General features: G+C 43.5%; 1 protein-coding gene across 1 annotated transcript; it reads right to left on the minus strand.

Annotated features, from left to right (window-relative positions):
• Positions 1-465: 465 nt before the first annotated feature.
• Positions 466-17,599, minus strand: LOC139650978 (oxysterol-binding protein-related protein 3-like). Its single transcript, XM_071527794.1, has 22 exons — positions 17,541-17,599; positions 11,237-11,429; positions 10,470-10,586; positions 9,691-9,744; positions 9,477-9,590; positions 9,156-9,308; positions 8,823-8,913; positions 8,442-8,545; positions 7,984-8,073; positions 7,645-7,804; positions 7,394-7,518; positions 7,098-7,229; positions 6,724-6,817; positions 5,299-5,537; positions 5,046-5,183; positions 4,355-4,418; positions 4,107-4,185; positions 3,778-3,922; positions 3,252-3,396; positions 2,995-3,121; positions 2,332-2,454; positions 466-1,404 (listed from the first exon to the last, which is right to left on the minus strand). Exons 2-22 carry the CDS (start codon positions 11,297-11,299, stop codon positions 1,308-1,310), a joined length of 2,454 nt encoding a protein of 817 aa, XP_071383895.1. The 5' UTR covers positions 11,300-11,429; positions 17,541-17,599; the 3' UTR covers positions 466-1,307.
• Positions 17,600-19,904: the final 2,305 nt, after the last annotated feature.

The following is a 19,904-nucleotide window of genomic DNA, read 5'->3' on the forward strand; positions in this document are numbered from 1 at the left end:
TTTGAGGATCAGTTCTACAGTTTCTAGCTTTAGGAAAGAGCTACTTCACACGTATTGACTGTCCTGGGGCACATGAGTAACACAGTATATGTCATTTTTTTTTAATGGGTGGCATTCCCCTTTAAATGAAAGGAAATCATATGTTGTGTGTGTGTCAGTGCTTTGGGGGCCCAAAAGCAATATCTACCAGTTCAGATTAAAGCTGAAAGGGTCTAAGCATGAGGGTTAGGAGAATGTGTGTGTGTGTGTGTGTGTGTGTGTGTGTGTGGGTGGGTGCATGTTTGTTCGTGACATGCTTGCCGATGATGATAAGCAATGTTTTGAAGGCTGACAGGGAGTGGTCACTCAAATCCAGATAATGGCCCACTGTTCCCATTACGTATAGATGAACCCCAATGTACACACACACACACACACACACACACACACACACAGACAAAATGTGACACAACAAACTTGTCCATCCATTGTACTGTTTATTGTCCATATTTAGACATTAAGTATTATTGCTGTATTCTCTGATGAGATACTGTATATATCTATGATGACAGTAATGACTGATCATGACAAGGCAGCATACAGGCTGTAGTCAGAGTTCCTATTTTATAATTGATTTCATAATTAGAACCTCTGACCAGCCAGTGGTTTACGGAATCGTGAAATCTTGGAGTCGCAGCGCCGGCTGGATGGACGAACCACATGAGCGAGTTTGACCTTTGGAACAAGTTCACTTGCAACCCTGCAACCTCCATCCAAGTCTTTTTTCCCCAGACAGTTTCCATTTGAGTCGGATATCACAATGACATCACACAACGAGCACGTCCAAAAGAGGCGTATTAAAGTCTCTGACTATGAGTGTTTTTGCATAACTGCTACAGCAGTTGTTTGAGTGCAGCACGGCATTAAAAAGGCACTTTGGTAAATGCTGAGATGCAACAGAACATAATGATATAAATCGTTCGTCTACACTGACACTGTGCAAATCGGAATTATGATAAAACTGCAAGGACATGAGAATATAAGGGAGAAAAACGTTCCCTACAAAGGAAAAACATAAGAAACAACAGAAGCAAATGGTTTTAAACAACAAATCAACTGAAAGCACCCTCTTCGGCTCGACAGGCTCCGTCCAGTCCTGAAAGAGGAAGTAGCAAGTCTGTATTTGGTCGGGGTCACCACAACGCAGTTAATGCATGGTAACCAGGTCAGTACTCTTTGAAGCTGGTGTCTGGTCAGTTTCACACTTCCCTCTCTGCGATTAGTGGTAGAGGAAGCAAGATGCTAAAGTGCTGGATGGAAGCCAGCGGTCACCACAGGACGGGGAAGTCCATTTTACTGAAACCAGGGTCTCTCCTCTGCTCCCAGTAGCTGTTGCTGCTCACCCACGTATCATCCTTAGACTTCCTGCACACACAACACAAATGGAATAATATTCAAACATTGCATCATCTGGTTTGACCGAATGACCACTGTTGGGTGGTAACGTGTAACTCAGCAACGTGTCAAAATGTTTTGATACCTGTAACAAGTATTGCAACAAATTACTATTTCAATTTCAGTCATTTTATTCAAAAAAGTTACTATACAAAAACTATATCTGACTCCCATCCCGATTTGTTTTTTTTTTTTTTATAATATTCATATTCTCTCACCTAGCTTAGATGAGAAATGGCAGAAAAGTTAATTTTTTGTGGGTGGAATAATTCCCACTATTTAGATTTTATCAATCAAAAGTAAAACAATAATTTAGTTAAACACTAAAATTTAGTTAAAACACTATATTTTATTATTTTTCCCACATTTTGAAGGTAAGAGAGAATGCAATTGCCAATTTCTGGTGATGTAAAGAAAAATAATACAACCAGTAGTGTAACAAATTACTACTCCCAGGGAGTAATATGTCATGTCATAATATTACATTAGAAATGAGCAATAATGTAATGAATAAGTGTTACTTTTTCTGAGTGATGAGCCCAACACTTATCATGACAGCATAGGCCGATCATCACAAGTGTACAGTCACACTTTCTTAAATGTAACGTTTAGCTCATTCTACCCATCATACCTTCCACTTATTTGACAATTTATGCCCAAAAAATTACAAAAAAAAATAATAATTCTGGTGGAGCCTTCTAACTAGCTCTGCAGCCGGGCTACATACCTCAGTGACCCATCAGTCACAGCCATTTATACCATGTAAGGCGAAGTGGCTGCTGAGCACATGATCTCTGAGCATGTTTGACAGACACATTACGTGGAAACATGCATACAAATGCTGTCTCTTATCTCTTACACAAACACACACACACACACAAGCAAACAGGGGCGTACTTGAAGAAGCGTGGCTGGTGTGTCATGTTGTTGTCCTGCAGCACTTTCCTCCTCTCCCTCTGGAGCTGCTCTATCCGCTGTTTCTGCTCCTCGGCCCCCTCTATGTTCCCTTCCTCCAACAACCTGGATAGAGAGGCAGAAATAGAAATAGAGAGACAGAGAGAGAGAGAGAGAGAGAGAGAGAGAGAGAGAGAGAGAGAGAGAGAGAGAGAGAAAGAAAGAGAAAGAAAGAGGGTCAGGGAGGAGAATAGTAGGATTTGGACCCTACTAGAGGGCTACTTCAGCGGCTAGGGTTACCTCCACTCATTCTTCCCTCCCTTTTCCCCCCTTTTTTCCCCCACATTAACTGGAAAACCCTGGCTGTCCCTGCCTCTGAACAGTGGTGTGTAACTGTGTGTGTCATGAGATAGAGAGAGAGAGAGAGAGAGAGAGAGAGAGAGAGAGAGAGAGAGAGAGAGAGAGAGAGAGATGAGCTGCCCTAGATCTGCTTGAGATTATCACATGATAAAGGTTGACGTGAAGAGGCCAAACCAAAGTACGCATACTATAAGACTAATTGAGTACAAATGTGAAGTATTTTGATGTGATAAAGACAGCAAAATAGAGGAACAGAGAAGAGCGCTAGGAAATGGACACAGAATATATAATAGACAGAGTGCTGACCTCTGGTCTGGCCTGAAGCGTGTGTCTGTGGGGGGCAGCTGGGCTCTCAGGGTGGCATCCAGCTCATTCAGCTCCACCGCAAACTGGGTGAAGCCATAGTACTGTTCCTGTTCCACTGGCATGGGGTCTACACAAGCAAACACACACATACAAATGAATAGTTTTCACATCATGTCAAGCTCAGTTTTGTTATGTTTGATTGAATTGCCCAGGTGTAAAAGTTTTTTGAGTGACAGCTCCAGGGACCAATCACTCACTTGCTCTCCAGATGCAGGTGGCAGAAGGCGGGTCTCCTTGGTACACCCCCTCGTGCCATTTCCCAAATATGGAGTGTATAACTTTTCCATTTTTATCTGTAACCACGCCTTCTATCTCATTCACTACAGAGCTCCACGATTTTGCCTGAAAAAAAATGGGGAAACAATCATTTATATTCGTGCCACTTGTGTAAAGTGGAAGAAATACATTAAGAGAGAGGTGATATCCAAATATGAATCCCATCATGTAATAAGTATGATTTCCATGTTATTTCACCGCTTGAGAAGATTAAATCTATGCATGGCTGCCTAGTTTTCCATGCACTAGTTTTTTTTTCAAAATGGAGTTCTTCTCTTTGTCCATAAGATGGTGCTGTTTAAGAGAGCAAGCCACAGCCTAGCAGAGGTATTATCTTATATTATAGGAAAAGGATCAGGCAGCTCTTCCTTCACCACAGTTGGAGAACAGACAGCGAGCAAAAACAATCATAAACACTGTAGGGATTAAACATCTCTGTTTCCTGACCTTGACAAATGTGACTTTACACTGGCAGGCGTCACTGTTGACATTTTTGATGGCCATCTCTCCGTAGTGTTCGATCCAGCGCTGGCCGCTCAGGATGTTGTGGATGCAGGACGTCACTTTGTTCCATTCGTAGTGGTCCCCAAACCTGGAGAACACACACACACACACACACATTTTAGTCCTGTGTCGCTAGATCAGGGATGATATTACACTTACTACAGCCTACACTGATACCTGTTAGTGTGGACACATATGCTAAACGTACAAGTGAGGACACACACGCAAATGTACAAACGTGAGCACACACACACAATTAGTAAAGGACCTACGCGGGTAGGGTGACATGGGTGGTTCCCATGGGAACAATTTCCATGGATTTGCCCCAGAATTTGTTCTTCCATCGGACATCTAAAAGAAATGGACCACAAAAGAACAGGTGAGCACTTGGGAGACAGATAACCTACAGCATGTAATAAACACTCAGAAATCAAGGTGTGGCAGCAATGATAATCACACTTTCTTCTACTACAGAGGGGGAAAAGGCTTGTTTATTCTAAACATGCTCTCTCCTGCTAACCTTGCCAAAAGGTGAAGTTCTTTGAATCACAGTGACATGTCGACACAGGTGGGTGATGACTCACCTGGGAAAAGGGGAGAGAGAGGGAGAGAAACAGGTAAGAGGGGGAAAAAGGCAATATATAAAAGGCTTTGCCATAGTATATAATTTAGGAAGGTGTATTCTTGACTTAGTCATTTAAAAAACAAAGAGTGTTAAAGGTGCTACGTGTAGCATTTTAAACAGCAATAATCCATTACTGCAACTTTGAGACATAATAATTACAATAAACAAACAAGATTATCACAGAGTAGATTGGCAGCCTCTACCAGCCTCAATGCTGCATTTTACTGTGAGCCATCAGGTCTGATTTTGTGGGAAATCTACTGGATTGCTTTACAGCACAAAACAGGAAGAGGGCGCTGTTCTTTCAGCGCAAAAGGAGCGTTCAGAGTTTCAAGCAATGGCGGATGGTGGAACAAGTGAACAAGGTTCATGGGAATTGCCAATTGCCATCACAATTAATTTGAGATATTGATGTTTAAAAATACCACATGTAGCACCTTTAACATACGAGTCAAATCACAGTATGTATTACACAGTAAATGAGTCATAATATGAGTGCTATATTCAAAATGTGTGTGTGTTGTGTTCAAAGCACCCATGCAGTGAATTATGTTTAAACCTATTTAGTAAACTGTGTGTCCTCTACCTGTTCAGCTATGAACCTGAAGCCCTTGTCAGGTCTGTCACACTCGTACGTCTCTCCCAGGACAGGGTTAAACGGCTTGCTTCCTGCTCGATGGTAGCTGGACGCATATGCAGACACCGCAAATGTTGCAACATACACCTGCACAGACAACAGAGAGGGTGGATAAACTTCAGCCCTGTATTTGTCTGTGTGTTCTCTCACTGGGAACGTGTGTGTTCCCACAAAAACATTGGTGCATATGTCACCCTCTCACCATGCGCTGGTAGGGGTCGTGGGTCTGGTTGGCAGTGTCCAGCAGCTCGCTGTACTCCATCTCCTCACACAGCCTCTGCAGGGTGTTGAGCGGCTCGTTCAGTTGCACCGGCATGGCCACCTTGGACAGATCCTTACCGATGTTGTTCCGCAGGATGTTCCACAGGCTCACGCTGCTGCTGCTGGGGCTGGGAGAGGGAAGGGTGGAGCGACGACGAGCCAGGGGCACCATGCTGCTGACTGGAGGAGGACGGGGGGGAGATGAGAGGGGAAAGGAGATGAAGAGGGAGAAAAGTGGTTGCTTGAATTTACAGGGTGGCCTTTCAGAAACAATTGGACATCAGCCAGTCATTGTTGTCCACTGCTGACATGATGGAGATGAGGATAAAATTTAATCAACTAGCTTCAAGGGTGTCAAGCCTGCAATGAAACCTGCCTCACCCTGCCTTAAGGAGCTGCTAGCCCACCTAGAAGAATTTCATTAGTACGGCTTTCAGTGGAGAGTTTTATTGTCCCATCATGGTCTAATTGCTGTTTCATAGTCTTTTCCACCCAGCAAAGAATAAAATGGGGGAACACTGAATACTTGTTACTTGGCAGCTTCGGAATCGACCATAGTGTGCATACTGACTCTGAGTCTGGAATCATAGGAATAAATAATACTGAAGGAATTACACATTCAACAAGTTTTCTTTTGTCTGGTATATTTTTCTATTCTCAGCACACATACACACAAGCTGTACTGACACTGTACATCATAAATTATCTTATCCAATGAACACCAACATCTTTGTGCTCGCCCATGTCAAGATTCAATAATTTATTGCCATATCATCATAGTTCAGAGGAATTTACCTTGGTGCAGCTCCATTAACAAAAACAGAGACACATCTCTACAACAGCGAGCTCCATACCTTAGAGCCTATTTCCTGCCTCTACAAAACCATATACTTTTTTATTGTCGCAGGTCGAAATTGAGCCATTTCATTAACATGCTGAACATCTGAAACCAGCACCATCTGCTACAGTGAATTACTGATGTCCGTGCAGCTGTGGATCCAGATGTGCTTTGTCGCATATGAAGAAACACGGTGTTCATTTTGCAAACATGTCTGGAAGTTGGCGGTGGTCATGTTGAGCATATTCTGTGAAGGAGTGAGTGATTTCCCTGTGATTCCAGACTTTTATATTGTTTATTTGATGCAAACATTTTCCCACACACGCACAAACACACACAGAGCCTTACCCAGTCCCATGAAGCAGGCACACTGAAGTACAGACCGATAAACAAGACTTTCTCTCCTCTCTGACAGAATTAGGTCTCTCTCTCACAGTCTCTCTCTTTGTTGAGGGAGCTGATATGTCATCGCACACACACACACACACACACACATATACAGACACACAACGTGATCATATCACTTACCCGAGTTGTGTCTCTCGCTGCCTCCCTCGTTGCTGTAGGTATCCATGGAGACGCTGTCACTAACATCACTGATGTAGGAGTCATCATCTGACACCTGGAGACACAAAGTCAATGATAAAAGGTCAGTGAGCGACCAAAACTCAGCATCCCATGGGCACAAACACACAACACACAACAAAGTGTTTGCATCATCAGACTAGAAACATAAAAATGTACCCAAGCTACTGTATGTTTGTTTAGGCAGATATTCATATTTATTTGAACTGCTAAAGAAAACTGGGCTGGTGTAGGAAGGGAGAGAGCTTCCACTTTGATTCATTAGCTCCCTGCAATTTGTTCTAAGCATTAGGAAGAGGAAGAGGACAGTGCCTGACCTCATTCTCAGAGGAGGAAGAGGAGAGGAGGTACTCCTGAGCATCAAAGAACTCCGATATAGACTCCGGGATGGATGCTTTGCTCTCATTGGACGCCTGGTGGACCAGGGAGCGGGAGCCGTCTGGACAGTCCTGATTGGATGATTAGAAGTCAACTGAGAAAAACTGGATCTATGGTCTTAGGTGGTAGACTAGGTTTGTAATCATGTAGAACACAAAGAATAAAAAACACACACACACACACACACACACACACACAAACACACAAACACACAACCACACACACAGTCACTTACTGCAGAATAGGCGGTCTTCAAGCCAATGACCTGTGCTGGCTGGGGGGCCTGCAGGTCGATGGTGTGTTTCAGCCTGTCTCTTTCTGCTGACAGGGAACTAAAGGCTGACTTCAGTGAGGTGTGGACTAGGGAGAAGCAAAGAGACAGGAAGAAAAAGAGAGAAGAAACAGTAAAAAAAAAAAAAAAAGGAGGTACAACTATAACTTCTCAAAAGGCCCAGCAAACTGGCCCAGACCCAGGGAGGGACTCACTGTTGTTGGCCAGCCTGCAGAAGTCCTCCTGTAGACGGGATGCGTCTGTGGGCGAGTCTGGAGATTCGGGACAGGCCTCCTGGGTGTTGGACTCAGTGGTGGAGAGATTGGGGTTGGAAGCGTGGAGGCGGGGGGTGTTGGAGGAGATGCAGCTAGGGACCTGGAGGAGAAATTGAGGTCAAGGTGAAGGAGTGTATATGACTCAACTAGTATAGGAACAGAAACTGTAACTTTTTGTAAAGTGTTGATGCCGTTGCTTTGACCTACATTTGCGTTGCTGAACATTGGGAACTCATATTTGGTATTCATCAGCAGATAAATGAGAAGCTGTGCATGTACCTGTAGTGTGGCTTTGGCATCTTTGCCGTTGTTCTTGGATCGCCATCTCCTTGGTCTCTTCTCCTTCTTGGGAATGTCATAAGTAGATGCCTGCGATACCACAAGCAAGAGATATGAAGGGAGGAAAAAGGAAGTTGGCTACCAGCATTCTTGCTTATCACTCACTCACAAACAAAGCAATATCTTTCTCTTTACTGTTTACTCATTTCAAAAGTAACATTTTTACTTTACTTATTACTCCCTGGGAGCAGTAGTTACTTTTCTGTTATACCCACAAACTTGGCAACTGTATCTTATCTCTTACGTTAAAAAATCTAGATAAATCACCTCTCCTGTCAATGACCAGGGGAAGCAAAGTGTTGATGTCCAATGTTTTTGCCATACTTTGGCTTGATGAAATCAAAGCAGTGGGAATACTACTAATGCGTGTGTGTTCCTGTGTGTGTGTGTGTGTATACCTGTAGTGCACTGATGGCTGGGGCTGAGTATGTGCGGTGGAGGACCTCCATGCTCTTCAGCAGCAAGTTAAGTTCCAACAGGTAGGATTCACACTCCTCCAAGTCTGACAGAAAGAGAGATTAAATATTAGATGACAGGTTGGTTGCATCATTCAGACACAGTGACATATAAGGCAGAAAACGCAAAATACAATGCAGTGACACATAGACACACTGCTGCAAGATGGTGAGACAGGGAAACAGCGACCAGCCAGCGAGGCAGAGAGATAGGTAAGCAAAAAGACAATTAAAAAGTGAGGCAGATAAGCAGAGAGACAGTAAAACAGTGAGACAGGAGGGTACCAATAAGTGAGACAGGACAAGAGACAGACAGTGACCAACCTCTGCAGCACTTGTCCATATCCCCTGAGGAGTGGAGCCAGGCACTGACCTTAGCCTGGTGGATTGACGCCTGCTTGGTAAGAGTAGCCCTCTGTTTGAGAGGAGAGAGAGAGAGAGAGAGAGAGAGAGAGAGAGAGAGAGAGAGAGAGAGAGAGAGAGAGAGAGAGAGAGAGAGAGAGAGAGAGAGAGAGAGAGAGAGAGAGATAAAGGCAAAGAGAGAGAGATAAAGGCAGAGAGGGAGAGTTCAGCATATAACCTCTACTGTTTCAAATTTAAGGGAAAAACCAAGGCACATTAGATGTTTTCATGTCAACAAGCATCGGGCCGCCTTACCTTCCTGAGGGAGTCATTGAGGGAGGGGGAGGAGGAGGCGTGGGGGTGGAAGAGGTGCCTTTCGTGGGGGTACATGGCGATCTCGTTCTGCCGGAACACGCGGTGATGTCGCAGCTTCGACACCCAATCTTCAAACAGCTCCGGAGACTTCACCTGGGTGCCAAAGAGTCAAATAAGGAGTGGTAACTTTGACAGAGCGGCTGCGTGTATCTTTGTATGCAGATAAAGAGTAAATGAAAGAGAGAGCGAGCAGGTGTTGGTGTAATTGTGTGTGTGTGTGCATAGATAGAGCGTACATTGAATCATGGTGAAATAAATTACCTTCAGGTGATAGATGTTATCTTCCGTGTCCAGATCGATGCACATGGCTTTCTTCTTGATTGACATGACAGAGAGGCCAACGTCAATGCAGCCATGAAGCTTTCCCTTCTTCAGCTAAGCAAAAACACTTTGGTTAGTGTGTGCGTGCGTGTGTCTGTGTGTGTCTGTGTGTGCAAGAATGACAGACAGGTGGCGCTCTCGAGGTGATACCTACATCAGTTCCACGCTTTGAATACTTCAGGATGCCTTTCTCCAACACAAAGTATCTCTGAGTGGGTAGAAAGCAAATTGAATTGATAATGATTCACACAAAGTATTCTGTCAACAGTTCTAATATCCACCCCTGAATTTACAGTGCTCGGCATGCTTATTCCAGTCTTTGGTTATACAAATGCAGTTAACTCCTCTGAAAGAAACCGTATGTAGACATAGTGCAGTTTGCCACTGATAACACCACTTCCCCTTGACCTCGCCATTCAAATTTCACCCTGGCAGCAGTAAATGAGTGATCACTAGTCTGGGCAATCACCATGTATAGACCTAGTAACAGCTTGCTAGCACACCTCCCTCATCTTTGCAAACTTAACTACCTTTTCAATGCAAAATACTGCCAGAGTGCACCTGAGTATGAGCAACTAACCCCCATGTATATGTATACTGACCTGCTCCAAGGATGGGTAATTATGGGTAATAAAAGATTTGATGTGCAGCTAGAAAATAAGCATTGTGAAACTTTTGTTAACTCATCATAACTCAAAATACAGGTCTATCTTACTCCAGGTTTCGCAAACACCACAAATGCAAACAAACCCTTTACAACCTAAAAAACCTGTCAAACTGCCCTTGTATAAATTCTTAAACAATGAATTTCTGAGTGAAAATAGGTCTTCAGTCCAATAAATGCAGCTAGTAGGGTCACAGTGGTGGCCTATAACAAGTGATGTCATACTGCTGTTGCTGACTGGGCCTTTAAGAGGCTGGTGAGGTGCTCACCTTATGCCATCCCTTCATGGGCCATTTCCTCCTCTTGAGCAGGAAGCCCTCCTGTTTGGCAGGCTCCTGCATGCTGTCAGGAACCCCCCTCAGCCCCTCCACAATCTCCCAGCTGTCCTGGAGCGAGAAAGAGGGAGAGGAGTGTTGCGTGAGTTAGACAGATTACCATAAAGGGCAATAACACAATGTTAACGTGTCTTGGATGACGTGGGGCTTAGGGCATTTTCATCAAGTGTGGTGAATTTTGTGGGTTGCTGAGGTGTTATGGGGCGTTACATACACTGGATGGTGATAGCAGTGATGAATCAGCACAAAGATCTACCAAATAATGGCTAAAATACTGGGTATTGCAAAAACAATGGTATTACACTTTAAGTATTTGCTTTAGCTTGCAAAGAATGTGAGATGATGTGGTTTGCATTTTAGGGAAAATCTGATTGGTTAGTCATAGAAAACAAGCGTTCCAGAAGAAATAATTGAATCAATTTCAAATGTTAATTTGACCCAGACAACAAAGACACACACACAGTTACACATGCATGCACACTGTATGCATATTAGGGCTGTTAGATGGACTTAGGGACAACATGGTGCATGGTGAATTTCATTTCAGCACATCTGAGGTCAGCTGATGTTAACTGAGAAGACAAACAATGTTGAAATGCTAACAGTGGCTGCAAGCTCTTTGGCAACTGAATGCTCATCCAGCAAACACACACATACAAATAAACAGACTGACACACACACAGGCATTAACACACACACACCTGGTTACTGTCATGCTTAGAGGAGCCGCTGCTGTCGCTGTGAGTGGGCGACGACGACGTCATCTTTGTGCGACTCGACCGCCTCCTGCCCGCCGTTGTCTCGTTTCTATGGAAACCGCGGCAACAGAGATCACAGCGGAGGCGCCAGGAGCATCACTCTGACCTTATAAAGGCCGTGCCGCAACACTCTGCACTGCAGAGAAAGGTTAAAACAAACAGATGTTAGAACGGCAAAAAGGGCAAGCTAATTTTAAAGAGCGTGGTGGCAGTGTGTAGGATCAGAGAGATAAAAACAGAGAGGAAAAACTTAATCACTGTCTGTCTGACTGTCTAACAGCCCAATTAAGGACATGAAATCCCCACAGCCCAATGTGGCTTTGCTTTGGGGAAGCTGGACATGATTTAAGAATATCCAGGAAAAAACACAGCAGACTGATAAGCTTCCATCACGAGCACTACGGAAGTTCAGAGTTCAACATTTGTCATGTGAAGCCACGTGTCTGGCTTTGTGTGGACTGTTGTGATGAACTGCAGCTAACCAAACAGTGAAACATCAAAGTCATCAAAGTCACCATTCATGACCATGGCAATCAGAGTCATCAAAGGTTCTTCAGACAAGCACATTAGGATGACTTGCTAAAATCCCCATCAGAACATACTGGGCATTTCCCATACAAGAATATCATAAATTTCAGTATCAATTTCAGGTTTTCAGCAAACAAAAGAGTCCAGGCTACAGGATTCAGTGTGCTACATGCAGCTTCCTCTTATGCTTAATTCAATTAATGTGAAACTGACCAGTGCGGTTGAGTGGTTAGCTCTAAGAGAAGTATGTTGGATGGATCGGTAGTGAAACTCTAGGATTCCCTCCATTGAAAGGATAGAAATAGGGCCATAATTACAGAGGCGTTCAAGTCTATGGTTGTATGGGTTGAGCAGCGAACACCATGTTCACATTCTCACTGTGATGTAACATGCATTCCTCTCCTTACCACAAATGACATGTCCCAACCTGGTTAGGTGTATGTGCTGTGTGTGTGTTATGTGTCTGTGCCGGTGTGTGTTATAGAGCCACTCCCTTCGAACACTGACACTATCAATAGCTTAGTGTCTGAACTGTGAAATGAGATCAGGTGTGTTTGTGTGTATGCGTGTGCACATCTCCGTCTGGTGGAATAATACCGTGAGCGAGTGCCCTCGGGGCACGCGTGTACGCATGCATGCAAATTTGTTTCAACTTCTGGATTTAAAGTTTGCTGCTAACTGCATCCTCTGCAAAGGGCCTAGTGGTTTCTGTGAGTGTGTGCGTGTGTGTGTGTGTGCGTGTGTGTGTGTGTGTGTGTGCGTGTACTCTGTAGCTCCCCAAGGCCTCAGTTAAAGTCAGTGCCATGCCCAGGACATGAGTCATCAACAGGAAAGAATGTGCTCCGTGCTTCGATACCCCCGACACAACACAACACACAGCTAGCTACAGTCAACACTCAGCTAAAAGCAGACTGAAACACATGGACGGCCCACATACTGTGCAGCTCTGTAGCACAGAGTAAACGAGTTGACAACATATTTGACTAGGCTTCAAATGACAAACTTAAGGAGCGCTTGATTTAGCTCATCAGGCTGTTATGTTCCCACTGTTCAAGCTGTGATATGGTAGGCGTGTTCAACTGAACTTCAGCTGAGCTTTTTTGGATGTAAAATACTGTTTGTGCTCAGTTCTGGGATGTATTACACATAATTAGCGATTGGGCAAAATGATACGCTAATTAGATCTGTGTAAATACATCTATATTAGGTGCACTGCAAACAGCAAAGGTGCATCCAACCATCAAAACACACTGTATCAGCATGAAGTGTAGGAGCCAAGGGTCCCGATGGTGAATTTCCAGCTCCAACTGAATTCCATAGAGAATACAGATAACCGTCACCTAAATACACACTAAGTGGTGAGTGAGGGCAGCACCAAGCACCAGTTTACATAACACACTCAGCCTCTGCCTTCCATTCCTCAACCCTTTTCCCCTTTTACACAACTCAGCAGCAAAGTTTGCAGCAAAACACTTCCTGACAGCAAAACATCAAAAACACTGCTTCAATTCAGAGAGTTTTTTTTTATCTGACACTGCCTCATTACGTGCAAACTGCTTCCTCCCTTTATAGTGGCTGAAAAGCTAGTGTGAAAGCAGAGTGTTAGTCTAATAGCAAGAGGAGGCTATCTGCCTTGGATGCACTGTAAATACCACAAGGCTGGGAGATAAAAGTCCCCAAACGTCCCACTGAGTGCCCTACTTACCTCAACTGAGTACTGTAGTATTGTACACCACTGAAGCTACTGCACTGTAAGACTAGAAGTGCTTGGTTTTGCCTTCGGTCTTACGCAATGGGAGTCAATCATTAATGGCACTACACCTTGTAAATGACCTGTTAAGATGGAAAGGGGTCATTGTCGCAGCAGAGGGCCAATGCCACCGAGTCACAAGGCCTAAATGAGGGAATAAAAGTTTAAAGGTGATGGAAATCGGAAGACTTTATGAGGTGATGGAAATTTGACTAGTTCATGATTTTTCTTTTTACGCTGTGTCAGCATTCTTGAGATCAGCTGTTGGCAGAGAGGCAGAGATAGAGCAGATGCAAATGGACAATAAAATTGAATTAAATCCACTGTTCCATGCAGGAGCTGAGCATTTGTTGACAAACATATCAGCACATCCACTGAAGGAGAGCAGCAAAGTGTGGTGGTCTTTGCCTCAAGTAAGTGCTGTACTTTTCAGAGAGATGACAGCAAGAAGTTTTAAAAAAAAACACCAATGTCTGTATGGGAGACCAAAAGGTAACATTTTGCATAACATGAATGTTGTGTGGTCTAACAAACAACCCATGCACAGCAAATGAATCTAACTCGGGCATGCTCTTGTTTTTTCCCCAGTAGCCTGTTTTCTTGTTTGCCGCACTGAAGAAAAATGACCTTGACGAATGGATGACTTCAGGAGGCAGCAGCAGAGAAACAGATGCAGACAACACAGGGCAACAGACTTCTACTCATCCCATCCCCAGCAACCAGCCATGTGTTCGGGCCGCTGGGAGGGCTTCAGTCTTCCACACAACTGTCCCTCTCCTTGTCCATCTGTGGTCTGATGGCTGGTCTGGCCACCAGATTTACCATCTTGTGTTCCCTCAAACTTTTTCTGTTCAAACTCTGCATCTCGGTAAATAAACGATAAATGAACACTCATGCAATTGCCCTTTGAATTGCTCTGGAACGCAGCTTTTGGAGGCCTATTAGGGAGTACAAGCTGTTATCTAGCCTGACACAAACAAACCTAATTCAACTAAATATCTCATCAACTCCAATGCCACATCCTTCTTGAGTTCAGTATGGCTGCAAGCAACACAGCAATACATTGACAGCAACCCCCGTGGTTTTCCTGGAGTGAAGCCTGGCCTGTTGTTCAACAGTTTCCATGACAGGATCTCAAGACAATGAGGCTGAAGCCTGAGGAATTGTCAGGCTGGACTTTCCAGTCTGGGCATGACAAACACACAGACACACACACTGAGTAGCCAATCCATCTGCTTTCTGCCTATATACATTCCTCCAACAGCAGGACTGCTATCAAGCCAACAGTCTGCATAGTTGTATATCCTCTATTACTGCCTGACTGGAAAAAGGCCCTCATACAGATAGCCCATCTGTAACTCTGCCTCCCATAATGTGCCAGAATCTTCTGCCAAAGCTTCTTCGCATGATCTACTGATTATAATACTAAGAGCCAGTGTAAGTTGCTTTAAATAGGCTCACATCTGGCAGTATCATCTGGCTACATCATCCATCAACACCTAAATTCTTTAATGGTAAAAAAGTAGGTGCCCACAGATTGATGTGTTGCAACATCTGGTTCTGGATTGCCTGGTGGCGCTGACTCTCATCTGATCTCTAATGTATCTGATCAGCTGCACCGGCTGATGGCATTGACCTGTTTGCAGGCAGTAAACATAAACAATATTAATATGTGAAAGTCTTACAGTGTCTATTAATGTGTCCTGTATGTAGGCACAGAAAAACTAATGTGAGCATCAGTGAATGATCAAAGGGGTAAAAAGCAGCAGCCATTCAACAGTCAGCAATTTCTATGTGCACTGGGAGAGGGAAAGAGAGAGAGGGAGACAGAGAGAGAGAGACTGAGAGAGAGAGAGGGAGAGAGAGAGAGAGAGACTTGGGAATTAGCGAGCCCATAGAGTCTTGACCATTGTGATTCTGAGAAGCCACATCACAAAAGATGTCTTTCTGTCTCCTTCCTGCTAAGACAAGGGACACTGTGTATTACCGCTCCATCACAGGTTGCCATGGATACAAAACCCAAGGCAAAGGCGAGAATATATTCCGTTTGTTTGGGCTCGAAGGAAAATCTGAGGGCATAAAACATGGGGCTATTTATAGAACCGGTGCCGTTACCGGCTGAAACGTGATTTCCCTGAGTCTCATAGTACCGACCGAGCGGCTCGGCTGGAATGTAGGGCACAACATCCTATAACCTTACAAAACCGTAAGAGATCACAGGCAGGGTATTTTCAGAGTAGCCACTCAGTGTATTAGTCAAGGCAGGAGTGCTCTGTATTTCCCAGCTTGTAAGTGGGTGTCGTGTAAAGGAGTGAGTGACAGAGAGATAACTCAGTGAGTCACGGTCATGCTGGATGTTTAAGCCCAGACATGTCGCATTAGGCTAAACATTTTGCCTGAACTGTGATCGACTGATGGTGTGAGACTTTATTGATCCCTGTGGGGAAATCCTCTTTTCACTCCAGGTCCAGAGTGCAACCCTGCAGCTGGTGGGGACTCAGTGCCTTGCTCAAGGGCACTTCAGCAGGGCAGATGCATGCCAGCACAGGGGCTTGAACCCATGGTTGTCAAGTTGAAGGACAGTCTCTCTGAACACTAAGCCACAAAGCAAACCAGGTTAGGTAGAGAGCCATTGTCAGTGGTAAATGTAAATATGAGTCTAGGCTCACACATTTTTCTCACAAGAAAATCTATTTGGCTGTACCATAATGACCTGCAAGCATTTTACAGCTTCATTATACATGTATAAATCCTGTGTAGCTATCAGTCCTCATAGTCAGCGATTAACAAAAATGTCTAACTCCATTTTTTCACCTAGTGCAACAGTGCTACTGCTTTGTTTACATTTAGATTAATCACTAGGCCTTTAGAGAGCCAAAGCAACACTTGCACACCAATAGGTGTTGCATGCCTGCAGGGTGTCTATGAATGACACAGTGACAGCGAGGCCAAATTACCGCTCATGCATAAAATGATTATGTCTGGATTGATAGGTGCTATTAAGGCCACCTATTGATTCTAATAGGCGAATACAATCAGATTCAAGTGCCACCAAAGATGACAGGAGCTGAAGATTTAAACAAAAAAAAAGTTAAAGTGCAAATGGGTTCATGAGCATTTTATGAATCAACGTCTGTGCAGCCTGCTGCGAACCATACTGTCCTATCCAGAAGTCTCAATATGCTATAAACCATCATTTGAAATGCCATACTATAATCCCACAGACAACACTAAAATCAGTTTTGGCTGAAAGAGGGTTTGTACAGCCTACACCTATTCAACTGATTATGGAATATTCCTTAAATAAAATAGTAATAGTATCGTAATTCTACTATATTTTATAAGAAAAACATTAACGCATTTATCTAAGTCGATATAGCAAAAGAGCGATAGCATATGAGATAATAAATACCATAAAGTAGGATAAGGTCACCATAATCTGACTATTGAGTACCACAAACACACTAGAATTCCATATAGGAATATTTTGTTAGGGATTATATAAGCACATTATCCACTTTAGCATGGATAAATGAAATAGTAAAAGTTAATGGTGGCAAATTCCTCGGGGTGAAACCACAGGTGTCCCGTTTAAATTCGGAGCCCAGCACAGTTCCTCTTGCCAGCAGCCAACACAGCAGCTCAAACTTGTCAGCACAGACAAAATGTCCACATATTCCATGTGCCCGCAAAAGCCCGAGCTCACAGAGGACCGATAACCACCAAACACCGGGTTAACCTGTACACGGAGCCTTTGACACGCCGATCCAATACCTATCTGTCGAGGAAGTCCCATTAATAATTCTATCGAAAGCGATATTTCAGCGCCGAAACGGTCACCTAGACGAGAGGAGACGACAGGAGCGCTGTCAACTCTGTCGCTTCATTCAAATGGAGGCTAGACGAGAACAGCAAATACACAGAATGAATTCACACAAGTTATGAGTATGAATAACACAAAAGGCTTACGGTTCTGAGGCGGAAACTAGTGCATCATATCCAGAGATAGTGGAGAGATGTTACGGCTCCGCGCTTGAATGCCCGAGCATTGTGGAGAGGGAGGGGCCTGTCTGGTGGGCAGGGGTGGCTGACAGTCGGCCTAGCCAATCACACTCGAGAATAAAAGAAAAAAAGAAAACAGTGGTAGGGCGGGCACTTTTTGAGCTGACCCATACAGTGACGTGGTCAAAAACCTTAGGAAAAAAATTTCCAGGTGAGTGTGGCGTCAGGTAAGCTCATAGTGCGTCAGGTAGCCTCATGCTGCTTTCAAGTGCTGTTGGAAATATTGTAATAAAGTGCACATGAACGACTCATAAAATAGTAAATATGACTGGAGAAGTCAGAATATTCTATACATACACAACAATTGATGATTAAAGTTATGTGTTTTATAATTATATTATATTGTTTGGTGTTCTATGTAAATAAGTAGTGTGGTTGTATGTTTCTATTTTCAACCTTAGTTGTCATGCATTTTTTGTTTTCAATAACTTAACTACATAACATCTATTACATGCCTGATGTGCATTTTCTCATCTTCATTTTACCGCTGCAGCACAACGTAGCTATGTGATGCTTGACTTCTATCAAACTGCCATAACCCCCCCACCCCCCACCCCCTCAAAAACAATAACTTTGTTTCAGAGTCAGTTTTGTTATTATTTCCAATCCAAAACTTGACTGCGCACCAAGATGTATTTCTGACTTTTGAACTCGGAAGTATGAGCTCTTGAAGGCAGCATCAAAGGTCAGATAAACTCAAAGCGCGTCAGATAAGTTCATAGCCCGTCGGTTAAGCTCCCAGCTCAGGAAATACCATTGAATTCATTTACTTTTAATGGCTGGTGCGGAATGTATATACAGTCCATTCATATAAGCCTGCTTCCCCAAAGAGAGAGATATATGTGAATCAGAATCAGAATCAGCTTTAATGGCCAAGTATGTACACATACAAGGAATTTGACTCCGGTTTTTCGTTGCTCTCAATGTACTTACACAGAATAAATATACAGCTAAAAACAAGGACAACAAGATGAACAGAGGTATGTATTAATAATCTGTATATGTATATACAGATACGTATATACATATGTATGTATATACATATGTAGATATGTATTAATAATCTGTCAACACTCATTGCTTCATACCACAGTACATAGCCTCATGACACACTGTATGATGATTTTCCTCATAAGTTCTGGTTGCAAAAGATGGCTTTACCCACAACAGTTTAACTATTCACTGAAATGATGAGTAAGTAAGAGAAGTAGGAAACCTAGTATGAGTGCACCCAGACTGAATGAGTGAGTGAGTGAGTGGGTGAGCGAGCATGTGTGTTTCTGCCTTGTCTTTCTCAGATACAGTCTACTTTATGCTCCTGGTCACGTCATTTCTGGAGCAGGCACTCTTCTGTCAGTCCTCTGTTTTCCCTGTACCTTCATGCCTGGATTTGTTTACCCAACGAAACAAATTTCCTCCTTTGCATGGGCATGAGGCTGACACTTCCTGCTGGGCTTATTTCTATGGCAACAGAGGGAAGGGAAAACAAAAAGGGGGAAAAGTCTTTGAAAGGAGAGTCAGCATTGGGTGTGTCCAGAGACTTAGAATTGACAAAGCTCTTTAGTGGTGTTTGGAGTTCACAGGAATGCAGACTACATAATAACTGGCTGTGTTTCTTAAGAGTGAACAAATGCTGATTGCAGAAGTAGGCACATGATGTGTGTGGTGCTGCACACAGAACAGAGGGAGAGAGGGAAGTAGGAGGAAGAGAGAGACTTTGTTATTATCAGTGTATGTATCACCGATCTATCCATAGACAAACCCAGGTGGATTACGAGATTAACTAAGGCAGTGGGAGCCATAACATACTGTACCACACCCTTACCTACCTGCACACACACACTCTCAACCACAGCTGTCTACACACACATACTGACATAATGAGGGAGCAAACTTGAAATGCCATTAAACTTACACTGATTACATTGATTTGTAACACATTTAGAAGTTATTCTCAGTAAAGAAACAAAGAGAGGAGAGAGTGAAAAAGAGCTGTAAGGTGGGGTAGTGATAGGTGATAGTCGACATCAAATTCTGCACATGCCAGTATAACTATATATAGTCAGGTTTATTTACACAGCTCTTCATCACAAGCATGTCTCAAAGGACGTTACAGAGAACAAGCCCATGACTAACTGATCAACAATCAATCATAAAACCACATAATGCAATACATTATGCAACAAAATAAAACACGACATCTATTACTTTACAGCTCTCTCTCTCTCTCTCTCTCTCTCTCTCTCTCTCTCTCTCTCTCTCTCTCTCTCT

The sequence above is a fragment of the Centroberyx affinis genome, unplaced genomic scaffold (assembly GCF_046629955.1).
Source record: "Centroberyx affinis isolate AG114_WGS23_722 - 3 ecotype Tasmania unplaced genomic scaffold, CSIRO-AGI_Caff_v1 ptg001577l_1, whole genome shotgun sequence".
Classification (NCBI taxonomy): Eukaryota; Metazoa; Chordata; class Actinopteri; order Beryciformes; family Berycidae; genus Centroberyx; species Centroberyx affinis.

Bases quoted from the DNA above. Each gene is read 5' to 3' on its own strand.
- LOC139650978 (XM_071527794.1), bottom strand. From the start codon at position 11,299: ATGACGTCGTCGTCGCCCACTCACAGCGACAGCAGCGGCTCCTCTAAG. The intron at 5,184-5,298 runs GTGAGAGGGTGA...TTGTCTGTGCAG, and splicing joins ACGACCCCTACCAGCGCATG to GTGTATGTTGCAACATTTGC. The intron at 3,397-3,777 runs GTCAGGAAACAG...ATTTTTTTTCAG, and splicing joins GTAAAGTCACATTTGTCAAG to GCAAAATCGTGGAGCTCTGT.